The sequence below is a fragment of the Procambarus clarkii genome, chromosome 50, assembly GCF_040958095.1.
Source record: "Procambarus clarkii isolate CNS0578487 chromosome 50, FALCON_Pclarkii_2.0, whole genome shotgun sequence".
NCBI classification, from domain to species: Eukaryota; Metazoa; Arthropoda; class Malacostraca; order Decapoda; family Cambaridae; genus Procambarus; species Procambarus clarkii.
Window position 1 is genome coordinate 7,691,899 of NC_091199.1, and position 15,235 is coordinate 7,707,133.

The window sequence follows — 15,235 nt, forward strand, 5'->3', positions numbered from 1 at the left end:
TATTGTGCACCCCATACTCATCCTGTGAGCGGTAGTTTATTGTGCACCCCATACTCATCTTGTGAGTGGTAGTTTATTGTGCACCCTATACTCATCCTGTGGGTATAGGGGGCACAATAAGCCTAAATTAAGTTTATTGTGCACTCCATACTCATTTTGTGAGTGGTAGTTTATTGTGCACCCCATACTCATCCTGGGGGCGGTAGTTTATTGTGCACCCTATACTCATCCTGTGAGCGGTAGTTTATTGTGCACCCCATACTCATCCTGTGAGCGGTAGTTTATTGTGCACCCCATACTCATCCTGTGAGCGGTAGTTTATTGTGCACCCCATACTCATCCTGTGAGCGGTAGTTTATTGTGCACCCCATACTCATCCTGTGAGCGGTAGTTTATTGTGCACCCCATACTCATCCTGTGAGCGGTAGTTTATTGTGCACCCCATACTCATCCTGTGAGCGGTAGTTTATTGTGCACCCCATACTCATCCTGTGAGCGGTAGCACAAAAGAATTACTAAGGCACAAAAGGTCTTAATCAGACCTCACGGAAATCTATACTTTAACAATTTCAATTTCAACCTGAAATTGAAAATCCTTCAATAAAGCAATTTCCAGAAAACGTCAGGAATTGTTCCAATTCTTTGTTCAAACGAGGACAAAGAACTGACAACCAAGAGGTGTTTGACACTGTGTGTGTGTGTGTATACATGTACCTGGGCTTGGGTGAGCCAAGCTTCAGCTCTAGGGCTCCCATTCTCCTGAGCTATTCGGCCTCGTGTTACGTTTGAACTCCCCCTCCCCCCGCTGGCGCTGCATATACCAGAATTGGTCTGACATATGCAGTATACAAGAGTCCTGAATGACACTTTGCTCGGGTTCCTAAAGACTCTCACGTTGGCTAACCATGCAGATGCCGCTGGTAATATCTACCTGATGTGTACTTACTTCAGCAGCCAGGTTTGGTTTCCACCACCACACAAACCACCACCACCACCACCTCTCACGTATGCCACTTGGCTACACTGCTCGTCGTAATTCTCCACTGCGGCAACTGCTGGTTAATTAGTGATACGTGTGTGTATTCACCTACTTGTACTCGCCTAGTTGTGCTTGCGGCAGGGTTGAGCTCTCCTCTTTCGGCCCGTCTCTCAACTGTCAGTCAATGAACTGTTACTAACTACTATTTTTTTATTATTATTATTTTGTTCACACACACACACACACACACACACACACACACACACACACACACACACACACACACACACACACACACACACACACACTAGAGACACGACACTAGAGAAAAGAAGGGAGAGAGGAGATATGATAGGGACATATAAAATACTCAGGGGAATTGACAAAGTGGAAATAGATGAAATGTTCACACGTAATAATAACAGAACGAGGGGACATGGGTGGAAACTGGAAACTCAGATGAGTCACAGAGATGTTAGGAAGTTTTCTTTTAGCGTGAGAGTAGTGGAAAAATGGAATGCACTTGGGGAACAGGTTGTGGAAGCAAATACTATTCATACTTTTAAAACTAGGTATGATAGGGAAATGGGACAGGAGTCATTGCTGTAAACAACCGATAGCTGGAAAGGCGGGATCCAAGAGTCAATGCTCGATCCTGCAAGCACAAATAGGTGAGTACACACACACACACACGTGTGTGTACTCACCTATTTCAGGTGAATACACACATACAGGTGTGTGTGTGTGTGTGTGTGTGCGCTCACCTAGGTGTGCTTGAAGGGTGGAGCTAGGCTCCTGGCCCCGCCTTCGGTACGTTCTTAGATTAATGCAACGACTCATTTCTCACACTTTTATCATATTTACACTTAAAACTTTGAATCGAATTAGCTCCTGTGACTTTCTAAGTCTAACCTGTTCCACTTATTGATAGTTCTGACACTGACAAAAAAGTTATTTCTGACGTTCCTGTGACTTATTTGCTGATTCCATCTATGACCCCTCGTTCTGTTGTTCCAGGCTTCGAACAATGCTGTTCCAACATCACTACTATTACCACCACCACCACAACTACCACCACCATCTATTTTTGGCCTATTTAAGATCTTTCACCCATAGGGTTATAAACCCATGAAACCGCCGAAGCCATAATTGTTAAGACCTTACTACAGTTCAAAATGCAATTGAAAAATCTTCAAGAATATTGAGGGGACTTTTGAAAAGCCGCCGGCTTCCTATTCCCGTTGTGGCCACTAAAGAGATAGCCTTCGGGTAAATTCAGGTAAATTTATAATACGGAGTACCAGCCTGGTATTCAAACCTAGAAAAGCACAGAACCAAAACTGTAAAAATACCAATTTATGAACATTTTATTTGCCAGAGCTAAAAGGATTTAGCTAAGAGGATAGATTGAAGAAACTAAATTTTTCCAACCTTAGAGAAGAGAACAGAGGAGCTATGATCACTGCATACACGATACTGAGGGGGGAATAAAACATCTTTAAGACCTGATTCAACAAAGAAATATCAAATAAGATGCAACAGGTACAACAAGGGCAGTAAAGTGGCTTAAAAGTGCTGGACATCACTCCCCAGTACACATACACAGCCCCGCTCCTGTGCCAGGTAAGTCCACTACGGGCTCACCATAGCCCGTGCTACTTGCAAGTTTTTGTTCCCAGTAGCTAAATCTATAACAACAACTCTCCAGTAGTCACTCGTAAAAGCACTGTTATGTAAACTCCACTACCCCAGGAGGCCTGGTCGAGGACCGGGCCGCGGGGACGCTAAGCCCCGGAAGCACCCCCAGGTAAGGTAACCCCCTCTCATCACTGCCTACGACTTACCTTGCAGCGCCTGGTGGACATCGTGAGCGTGGACCGGGGGTTCGAGCACCGCCGGCAGGTGGATGACGGAGTCTGTGTCGGTGTTGTCCGCCGAGAAGAGCCAGTGGCCGGAACTCTCGGCTCCGGAGTCTTCCTCAGCGTCCTCCTCGATGGTGGCCAGCACCCCGTCTCCCGGAGCCGTCACCTGCGGCCACCACACACACCACAATGGTTAGACACATACTCTCACATGTACACCATCACGGGCAAGTACACCCATACAAATTAATAAACATACCATTTATAAATAAATAAATAAATAAATAAATATGTTTATTCAGGTAAGGTACATACAAGTGATGTTACATTAATGGATTGATATATAGATAGAGCTAGTACATACAATGCCTAAAGCCACTATTACGCAATGCGTTTCGGGCAAGCGAAACCCGATGCCAGTAATATGCCCGAAACGCTTTGCGTAATAGCGGCTTTAGGCATTGTATGTACTAGCTCTACCTATAAGTCAACCAATCTTTGTAAAAATTTATTGTATGTATGTACCTTACCTAAATAAACATTTTATTTTATTTTTATTTTTATAGAGAGCCCCGTGGCGCAGTAGCAAGTGCAAACAGTCTGGTCACAGTTGAAAGGTCTAGAAAGCTGGGAGACTATTGTGGGTTGCATCCTGGGAAAAGTTAATAGCTGATCTAGAGGAGCCTAAAGTAAGCTTACAGGCTTCATGTCCCCGAATATGATAATCCATGAGGTCACTTACAGCAAAAAAAGAAAAAAATCGTATTTAAGTGAGTTTACCATTAAGAATAATAGAAAACTAAGGCCAGAGAAAACGTGAAAATTAGACCATCAGGCGGACTAAACTAGTTGGTACATCTTAAGGCGCCGACACGTACACAGACCGAACAGTTTGTTCTAAGGAGTATTTGTGAGGAGCAACTGAATAATTGTCTAAAGATATTGATGTTCTAATAATAGTTGCATAAGGTGCGACAGAATGTTACACCTACTCGTCAAAATGTGCAATATTTCGACCTGTCCGGGAAACGAACTTGGATCCAATAGGTTGTGAGCCGGCTCCACGTACGACTGTGCTCAAGCCCAGGGGCCAGATTCAGGAAGCAGTTACGCAGTTACGAACCTGGGGCCAGATTCACGAAAGCACTTACGTAAGCACTTACGAACCTGTACATCTTTTCTCAATCTTTGGCGGCTTTGTTTACAATTATTAAACGGTTAATGAGCTCTTGAAGCACCAGGAGGCTGTTTATAACAATAACAACAGTTGAACGGCAAGTTTTCATGCTTGTAAACTGTTTAATAAATGTAACCAAAGCCGTCAAAGATTGAGGAAAGATGTACACGTTCGTAAGTACTTGCGTAACAGCTTCGTGAATCTGGCTCCAGACCCACACTTGTTGAATCAGAAACGTGATCATACTCCGCAATACAAATGTTCTTTAGGATACAGAGAGGCAGGAGACAGCCGTATTCTAAAGTACAAAAGGTGTTCACAAAGGTAGATATCTTAGAGAGAAAACTAGATAGTTTTCTTCAAGGAGTGCCGGACCAACCGGGGTGTGGTGGGTATGTGGGCCTGCGGGCCGCTCCAAGCAACAGCCTGGTGGACCAAACTCTCACAAGTCAAGCCTGGCCTCGGGCCGGGCTTGGGCAGTAGAAGAACTCCCAGAACCCCATCAACCAGATACTGGTAGCCTTAACGCGTCGGGTCCTCACTAAACGACCATTGCATTTAAATAGTGTAAATTACATACACGTGGGATTAAGATATGACCTAACGCTGACCAAACCACACACCACAAGATGGTGAAACGATGACGTTTCGGTCCTTCCTGGACCACTATCAAGCACACACGACCTGATAATGGTCCAGGACGGACCGAAGCGTCGACAGTTCCTACTTGATACCTGGTTGATGGGGTTCTGGGAGTTCTTCTACTCCCCAAGCCCGGCCCGAGGCCAGGCTTGACTTCTGAGAGTTTGGTCCACCAGGCTGTTGCTTGCGGGCACGGGCATGAATAGCCCGGAATACCTCTACAGGTAACTGTTGGCATATAGACGCGGGCAGAGGTGAGCGGGGAGGGGGGGGGGGGAGCCGCCGGCCGCTGCGGTTATCGCTAAAGAATTTGGACCTCTGCCAACTATGTGACGCATTGACCACATAATATTTATTTTAACAGATAGCAGAGCAGGGGGGGGGAGAGTGGGAGTGGGAGAGAGAGGGGGGGGGGGAGAGTGGGAGGGAGAGAGAGAGAGAGAGGGGGGGAGGGAGAAGGGGGGGGGCGTAATCAAATTCTTCAGGGAGCTTTAGAGAAGTTCTCAACTTATTTCCAATTGAAGAAATACCTAATAAATATGAAGATCCGTTATAGAATCATTAATCTAATCCGTTCAATAATATTTAACAACACATCTACAAAAGTGACTACTTCCTAAAATTACAATTACTAAAATACACGCACACACAAGGGGACACACGTGGAAATTGAGTGGAAATTGAGTGCCCAAATGAACCGTAGAGACATTAGAAAGAATTTTTTCAGTGTCAGGAGTAGTGGACAAATGGAATGCACTAGGAAGTGACGTGGTGGAGGCTGACTCCATACACAGTTTCAAATGTAGATATGATAGAGCCCAATAGGCTCAGGAACCTGTACACCAGTTGACTGACAGTTCGGAGGCGGGACCAAAGAGACAGAGCGTTCAATCTAGCATCCTCAGAGGCAGAGGGGAAAGCTGATAGCAAAGATCAATACAACACATATATAGACCATACGGGTGTAATATGCATACTCTCAGCTCACCCGCATCGATCCTATATTCGACAACACTCATATAATATAAAGTTATTATTACTATGATTGTTATAATTATAACTTTTAAAAGGAGGCCTGGTCGAGGACCGGGCAGCGGAGACGCTAAGCCCCGAAATCATCTCAAGATAACTTCAAGATGGGTTTTATCATCATAACGTCCCTGGCCCTGACAGGTTGTGAGGTGCCCTACGCTAATCCTCCGGCACGTTCACTACGATCACTCACACTTGCTGTCGTTCACCTCTCATATCTTATCACCTTAACGACCAAGACGAAGGCTTTGGGAGATAACGTAGTGTCAGGAACCACTCGCTGGGCAGGTGTAAGGCAAGGGAGGTTAACAGCTGAGGTGGCTGAGGTAATTACCTAAGTGTAATTACCTAAGTGTAGTTACAGGATGAGAGCTACGCTCGTGGTGTCCCGTCTTCCCAGCACTTATATGACAGAGTGCTGGGAAGACGGGACACCACGAGCGTAGCTCTCATCTTGTAACTACACTTAGGTAATTAAACTTAGGTAATTACCTCAGCCACCTCAGCTGTTACCCTACCTTCCCTTACACCTGCCCTCGTTGTACTCGCCTAATTGTGCTTGCTGCGAGGGAGGGGGAAGGGTTGAGCTCCAGCGCTTTGGTCCCGCCTCTCAACTATCAACCAATCAATTGTCTTGTGTAATTACCCAAACACACACACACACACACACACACACACACACACACACACACACACACACACACACACACACACACACACACACACACACACATAGTACTCCAGCCAGTGGTCTCTGGCCTTCGCCAGGAGGTGGACGCCCCTCCACTCACCTGATAAGACCTGCCCACGTCGCCGTCGTCGTCGTTGTCGGTGTCGGAGTCGCTGGTGGAGGCGGTGGTGGAGGAGTCGGAGCCGGTGTCACTGTCGCTGGTGAGAGTGTTCACGTAGAACTCCATCATGGCGCGCTTCCCGCTCTCTGTGGGGGGAGAAGATGAGACGCGGGTCGTTACTCAACTGTTATTATACGTGCTGAGAGAGAGAGAGACAGAGAGAGAGAGAGAGAGACAGAGAGAGAGAGACAGACAGACAGAGAGAACTAATAACCTATATAAGGCCCATAATTGTTAGGTTCTTTACTTGTTCCCAGCTTCGTTCCAGGCTATTAGGACTAATTCACTAATAGAAAACGAGAACGTTTGGGTACAACAATCCATTTTGGTACGACTGACCAAACTCTTTATGTGAGTACTATTATTTTAGGAAGATGGCCCGCAAAGGCCTATGGCCATCCAAATGACCTCATACAAACTTTTCTTGAACATATATATATATATATATATATATATATATATATATATATATATATATATATATATATATATATATATATATATATATATATATATATATATATATATAATATATATATATATATATTATTAATTTTCTATTTTAGGTAACCTATAATAAAAATATAATTCAGACGAGATAATAAGTGCAGCAATAATAATAATAATAAATAATGCCAATCATAATTAAACATATTATAGCGCCGTAATGCTTGAATGAAGGTGAAGGAAATACACAATACTTAGTGTATGAAAACCAAATTATCAGAATATAATAATAATAATAATAATCTTCTTATTATTATAACTGTTTTAATATAATTTATATACTTCACATGTTGACATATAAGCAGGCGATGAGTCACAATAACGTGGCTAAAGCATGTTGGCCAGACCACACATTAGAAGGTGAAGGGACGACGACGTTTCGGTCCGTCCTGGACCATTCTCAATCGACTTGAGAATGGTCCAGGACGGACCGAAACGTCGTCGTCCCTTCACCTTCTAGTGTGTGGTCTGGTCAACATGTTGACATGTAAACTGCCAAATGTTGTAAAAAGATTCCCTCGTGTTTTACAATGTTATACAATATGTATACTCGTATATCGCTCTGTTTATCATATGATTTCCTGAAGAGAATGTATACTTATACCAAATTATTGTGTAGTTTATCTGTTATTTTTAGAACGGTTACAAGCTCATGTTTTTTACGCACACACACATGCGCGCACACACACACACACACACACACTCTCTCACTCTCTCTCTCTCTCTCTCTCTCTCTCTCTCTCTCTCTCTCTCTCTCTCTCTCTCTCTCTCTCTCTCTCTCTCTCTCTCTCTCTAGGAACAAGTCTATTCTCAGAGGGAATGGACTCGTTCCTCTCATTGTTTGCTGATGATGCAAAAATCATGAGGAGGATTAAGACAGAGGAAGATAGTATGAGGCTACAAGATGACTTGGACAAACTGAAGGAATGGTCCAACAAATGGCTACTAAAGTTCAACCCAAGTAAATGTAAGGTAATTAAACTAGGCGGAGGAAATAGGAGGCCAGACACAGGATACCGAAAGGGAGATGAAGTCCTTCATGAAACGGACAGAGATAAAGATCTAGAAGTTGATATCACACCAAACCTGTCTCCTGAAGCCCACATCACAAGAATAACATCGACAGCGTATGCGAGGCTGGCTAACATCAGAACTGCCTTCAGAAACCTGTGTAAGGAATCCTTCAGAGCCTTGTATACCACATATGTAAAGCCAGTCCTGGAGTATGCGGCCCCAGTATGGAGCCCCGTATCTTGTCAAGCACAAGAAGAAGTTGGAAAAGGTTCAGAGGCATGCCATTAGGCCAGTAGGCTAGTCCCAGAAATAAGAGGCATGAGTTATGTGGAAAGGCTCTGTGCACACGGATGCTTCCTCAGTGCACGGGTTATGCTTGCTGAGTGGACTGTTTATGTTTATGAATTCCATTTATACTCACTGAGTGGCCAGTTTGTCACGTGAGTGACTTGTTCGTTCTCAATAGGCTCTTTATGCAAATTCAGCGACTCATTTGTATCCACAGAGTTGCCTGCTTCGTGACAATGAATGGGGCTGTATGAGCTCAACGCCTGACCCCCTTAAGCACCCAATGACTGGTCTGATTGTGGCCAGTGATTAGATTGTACCCCGTTGTGGAGCCTCTTATTTCCACCGAATAATAGTCTGTGTGGCTTGAGTGTCAGGCGGAGTAGGAACACCCTACGTAGCCCCCAGTCGGGGCCGCAGTAGCAGCAGAGACATAACTGTAGTAATAGAAGCAGAACAAGCAGCAGTGACAGCAGAAGCAGCATAGTGATAGCAGTAGCAGCAGCAGCAGCAGCAGCAAGAGCAGCGACACTATCACGGCAACATATGAAGAACAATTCAGTCGAGTTCACCACATCAAAAGTCAGCCTCGCAAGAACAGTGGAGCCGACGCTTCTACCATTGTTAATGGTGATGAATAATGGTGAGGTAGTGTGATGCTGGAAGCTTTGCCCAACGATGGACAATGTATTGTAAAGAGGAAGGGAGAGTGGAAGAGAGGGAGAGGGAGAGGGAGGGAGAGGGGGGAGATTGGGAGAGGATGTAGGGGGAAAGGTTCCCACGGGCGGACATTAAACAAAGAGAAGCCTACCTGTACAGGGATGTAATGACCTTCAACATTATCAGGTATTTCCCAACTCTCACTATCTCCTCATACACTCTCACTCTCTCTCTCTCTCTCTCTCTCTCTCTCTCTCTCTCTCTCTCTCTCTCTCTCACCACCAGAACCTGTACCAACAACAGCTGGACTCCTGGTTTTTTAAATGACTACAATTCTATACCTTATGCAACAGCGTCAGTCGGCCACGTGTTTTTTGTTTACATCGCCATTTTAGGAGTCAACGTCCCGAGAAGAATGTAGAGTGACACCTGGGGCTGAGGGTGACGGTGGCACCTGTGGCTGAGGGTGACGGTGGCACCTGTGTCACGCAGAAACAACTGTGTAGCAGGCAAACAGTTGGGAGTTGCCGTGGTAAAGGTCCAACACTTAGAAAGGCGGAGCCCAGCAGCTCAAACTCAATTTTGCAAACTTTTTTAGGCCGAAAGTGTTCATTAAGTGCATAAAAAAAAGCACACACATACATTCGCACGCTACACACACACACACACACACACACACACACACACACACACACACACACACACACACACACACACACACACACACACAATGTTTGTGTGTGTACATGTCAATGTTTGCAGATGACGCAAAATTAATGAGAAGAGTTGTGACAGACGAGGATTGTAGGATCCTCCAAGAGGACTTAAACAGGCTGCAGAGATGGTCAGGGAAATGGCTACTGGAGTTTAACACCAGTAAATGTAAAGTTATGGAAATGGGATCAGGTGACAGGAGACCAAAGGGACAGTACACAATGAAGGGGAACAGCCTACCTGTAACGATTCGAGAAAGAGACCTGGGAGTGGATGTGACACCTAATCTAACTCCTGAGGCACATATAAATAGGATAACGACAGCAGCGTACTCTACACTGGCGAAAATTAGAACTTCATTCAGAAACCTAAATGAGGAAGCTTTTAGGGCGCTTTACACTGCCTACGTGAGACCCGTCTTAGAGTATGCCGCGCCATCATGGAGCCCCCACCTGAAGAAACACATAAAGAAACTGGAGAAGGTTCAGAGGTTTGCGACGAGGCTTGTCCCAGAGCTACGAGGGATGGGATATGAAGAGCGGCTGAAGGAACTGAACCTTACGACACTAGAGAAAAGAAGGGAGAGAGGAGATATGATAGGGACATATAAAATACTCAGGGGAATTGACAAAGTGGAAATAGATGAAATGTTCACACGTAATAATAACAGAACGAGGGGACATGGGTGGAAACTGGAAACTCAGATGAGTCACAGAGATGTTAGGAAGTTTTCTTTTAGCGTGAGAGTAGTAGAAAAATGGAATGCACTTGGGGAACAGGTTGTGGAAGGAAATACTATTCATACTTTTAAAACTAGGTATGATAGGGAAATGGGACAGGAGTCATTGCTGTAAACAACCGATAGCTAGAAAGGCGGGATCCAAGAGTCAATGCTCGATCCTGCAAGCACATATAGGTGAGTACATATAGGTGAGTACACACACAACGGGCAGCGAGAAAGGCGGGATCCAAGAGCCAATGCTTGATCCTGGAGGCACAAATAGGCGAGTACACACTCACACATGGTTGGTTAGCGGATAACATCAATTCAGGTACAATATCACATTACCTGAGACGGGGGGGGGGAGGGTGAGGTGGGGGAGAGGGAGGGAGGGAGAGAAGCAAGAGACGATCAAGGCATGGAGAGAAAGGTGAGAGAGAGAGAGAGAAAGGTGAGAGAGAGAGAGAGAGAGAGAGAGAGAGAGAGAGAGAGAGAGAGAGAGAGAGAGAGAGAGAGAGAGAGAGAGAGAGAGAGAGAGAGAGAGAGAGAGAGAGAGAAAGAGAAAGAGAAAGAGAAAGAGAAAGAGAGAAAGAGAGAAAGAGAGACAGAGAGAGAGAGAGAGTGTGTGAGTGTGAGGGAGTAACATTACCTTGGTGGTGGTGGTGGTTCTGGGCTCTCATCTGCAAGAAGACGAAGCCCACGTGAGCTGCCTCCATACCCTCGGACACCTCACCATTCATCCTCACCTGGTCCTCAGAGGCCGCCCTAATTACCCTCTCAACACCTGCGTCTCACTCACCATCTTCCCCCACACTCACCATCTTCCTTCTCATACCCGCTATCACTTTGTAGTTTTTTCAGCTTTGTTTATTATTTTCCCGTTCGTAACCGGTTTTTGTTCGATGTTTTATTCGTTGGTGTTCGTGGTATAGTTAGCGACGCGTCTGAGAGGGTCACGGATGGTGAGTACAGTTCCACACTGTGCAGGTCATTCTTGGTATCCCACTGTGACCTTTGACCTCCACTCAATTTTATTCAACTGTCAATTGCTTCTCGTCCTGTGAATGACTTAAGTTTCTATGAAGCAGTCGGAGTGATTTTTCAATGACAGACATGTATACACACACACGTATCTAACGCACCGGTACACATTGAAGTACACATGTTAAGTATTTACAAACATATATATATATGGACACACACACACACTACTAAAATTACAGTTGCTACACTGAGGCTACCTGCAGGGTGTGGCTTGGATGGGGTGGGAGGGGGTGTGGAAGGGTGAGGACAAGGGGAGAGGTGGGATGGGGGAAGAGGGGATTAGGTGGGAAGGGGGAGAAGGGGGAGGAGCTTAGCAATACAACACATCCAAGCCCTTTCCGCCTACTACAGGAAGCACATCAGATGAAACCGCTGTTTTCGTCGACCAAACCTCTCTCGCGCGACCACTCTCTCACACACTCACACACACACATCTGTACACCGGTTGATTGTCAGTTGAGAGGCGGGACCAAAGAGCCAGAGCTCAACCCCCGCAAGCACAACTGAGTAAACACACACACACTGAGGAAAGGTGTGTGTGTGTGTGACTAGCACAATGGTGAGCTTAATTACCAAAATGCTGTTTAACTACCAAATTCAAGCGCTGCCAGTGGTGATTCACAGCAAGGTAGGTGTGCACAGGTGTGTGTGAGACACGTGATGAGCACAGGTGTGTGGGGCTCAGGAAGGAGGGGGAGACACCCTCGCTCCGGTGACCCACTTGATGACACAGGTGTGTGTGTGTGTGTGTGTGTGTGTGTGTGTGTGTGTGTGTGTGTGTGTGTGTGTGTGTGTGTGTGTGTGTGTGTGTGTGTGTGTGTGTGTGTTAACTCCTGACCAACGCCCCACACCTGGTGAAGTTCCGGGTAAAAGATACTAATTTTTAGCCAAGTGGGGAGGGAGGGAGGGTGTGTCCCTCTCCCACACCTGCTAGGGAGGGAGGGAGGATGTGCCCCACTCCCCACACCTGCTGGGGAGGGAGGGAGGGAGGATGTGCCCCACTCCCCACACCTGCTGGGGAGGGAGGGAGGATGTGCCCCACTCCCCACACCTGCTGGGGAGGGAGGGAGGGAGGATGTGCCCCACTCCCCACACCTGCTGGGGAGGGAGGGAGGGTGTGCCCCTCTCCCACACCTGCTGGGGAGGGAGGGAGGATCTGTCCCACTCCCCACACCTGCTGGGAAGGGAGGGAGGGTGTGCCCCAATCCCACACCTGCTGGGGAGGGAGGGTGTGCCCCTCTCCCACACCTGCTAGGGAGGGAGGGAGGATGTGCCCCACTCCCCACACCTGCTGGGGAGGGAGGGAGGGAGGGTTTGCCCCTCTCCCACACCTGCTGGGAGAGGGGAGGGAGGAAGTGTGTGCCCCACTCCCCACACCTGCTGGGGAGGGAGGGAGGAAGTGTGTGCCCCACTCCCCACACCTGCCTCACCCTCCCCACACTGATAACGCCACACTTCAGAAACAATCGTTACCCAACAACTCACCACCATCTTGGGGGTATCAGTTCACCACAGTGGTGAGAGCCCCTCACCCCAGTATGTAGATCAACCACACTGTGATGACCTGACTTGCAAGGCCCACAACAGACCCTCAACCACCGCTTGCAACTATTGCACCCCTCGAGAACATACTTGGAGAGCATACTTGGAGAGCATACCTCGAGAGCATACCTCGAGAGCATACCTGGAGAGCATACCTGGAGAGCATACCTGGAGAACATACTTGGAGAACATACTTGGAGAGCATACTTGGAGAGCATACTTGGAGAGCATACCTGGAGAGCACACCTGGGAAGCATACCTAGTGAGGGCTTCGGGAATTATACTCCCCAAGCCCGGCCTGATCCCACACTGGACAAATAAACACTTAGCATACAAAAACAAACATACTTACAAACACACACAGGCCAAAGCGCACGCACGCACGCACATTCCATCTGTAGGCCCAGAAGGAGTGTCATCGTGTATACTAAAAGGAGAAGTTGAAGTAGTGTCTACCGCTCTCAATGGTGTATAACTAATCACTGGTAAGAGGTTAACTGCCAGAAATTTGGAAGATGGCTAGGGTATGTGGGCCTGCGGGCCGCTCCAAGCAACAGCCTGGTGGACCAAACTCTCACAAGTCAAGCCTGGCCTCGGGCCGGGCTTGGGGAGTAGAAGAACTCCCAGAACCCCATCAACCAGGTATCAACCAGGTATCAACCAGTCCCGATATATACATGACGGGAGACGGACAGGAGGCACTGAACTACAGGCCAGTGTCCCTAACTTGCTCACCATGCAAGCTGATGGAGAAGATTGTGGGAAAAACTATTATATCATCTGGAGATAAAGACCTTAGTAACACATCAAGGGGGTCAGGAATGGAAAATCTTGCCTCACAGGATTAATAAAATCCTATGACAAGGCGACAATAACTAGGCATAAACGAACCTAAAAAAGAGGTTTTGTGTCTCTGAGAGGCTCCAGGATCCGTATGAGCACTACCAGTTGCAATTCTTTTTAATATGTTGAGGCGCAGTCGACTAAGGCGCGTCTGAGATTATCCCGGAAAGTAGGTTCGAACCCTCGTCACGGCCCTTGTGGATTTGTTCATTTGATGCATCACGCTATTATGATTTCTGTGTGTAATGTCATGAGCATCACCACAAAAAGTTAGCAGTAGACATAAACAATTGTATTTGGAAAAACACTGCCTCATACAGCCACCACAATCACTGATATACACAAACAATGCCTCATACAGCCACCACAATCACTGATACACACAACCACTGCCACATACAGCCACCACAATCACTGATACACACAAACAATGCCTCATACAACCACCACAATCACTGATACACACAAACAATGCCTCATACAACCACCACAATCACACCAGTACACTTCACAAAGTCTGGCCACTTTACAGTTACTGCTCGCCAGGGGTACAATCATGGCTTGATGAGAGAGGAAGATGACTGGTAAACCCAGCAGGTAAACTGTTCGTATAGTCACTCTGTCCACCGTCTGGCAGTCAAGCAGTCTACGCATACAGAGGGATACACAATCACCGTCCCAGGGGCTACACAATCACCGTCCCAGGGGCTACACAATCACCGTCCCAGGGGCTACACAATCACCGTCCCAGGGCTACACAATCACCGTCCCAGGGGCTACACAATCACCGTCCCAGGGGCTACACAATCACCGTCCCAGGGGCTACACAATCACCGTCCCAGGGCTACACAATCACCGTCCCAGGGGCTACACAATCACCGTCCCAGGGGCTACACAATCACCGTCCCAGGGCTACACAATCACCGTCCCAGGGGCTACACAATCACCATCGCAGGGGCTACACAATCACCGTCCCAGGGCTACACAATCACCGTCCCAGGGGCTACACAATCACCGTCCCAGGGGCTACACAATCACCGTCCCAGGGCTACACAATCACCGTCCCAGGGGCTACACAATCACCATCCCAGGGCTACACAATCACCGTCCCAGGGGCTACACAATCACCGTCCCAGGGCTACACAATCACCGTCCCAGGGCTACACAATCACCGTCCCAGGGCTACACAATCACCGTCCCAGGGGCTACACAATCACCATCCCAGGGCTACACAATCACCGTCCCAGGGGCTACACAATCACCGTCCCAGGGGCTACACAATCACCGTCCCAGGGGCTACACAATCACCGTCCCAGGGCTACACAATCACCGTCGCAGGGACTACACAATCACCGTCCC

At 47.2% G+C, this 15,235-nt stretch overlaps 1 protein-coding gene across 8 annotated transcripts in view; it reads right to left on the reverse strand.

Annotated features, from left to right (window-relative positions):
• Nucleotides 1-15,235, reverse strand: part of LOC123772653 (mucin-19) — a 213,859-nt gene that overhangs the window by 108,444 nt on the left and 90,180 nt on the right. For all 8 annotated transcript variants that reach the window (XM_069303438.1, XM_045765919.2, XM_045765916.2 and 5 more), the window contains exons 3-4: nt 6,484-6,629; nt 2,824-3,007 (exon numbers count right to left, since the gene is read on the reverse strand). In XM_069303438.1, the coding sequence (XP_069159539.1) occupies nt 2,824-3,007; nt 6,484-6,629 (330 nt within the window). The remainder of the gene's footprint in view (nt 1-2,823; nt 3,008-6,483; nt 6,630-15,235) is intronic.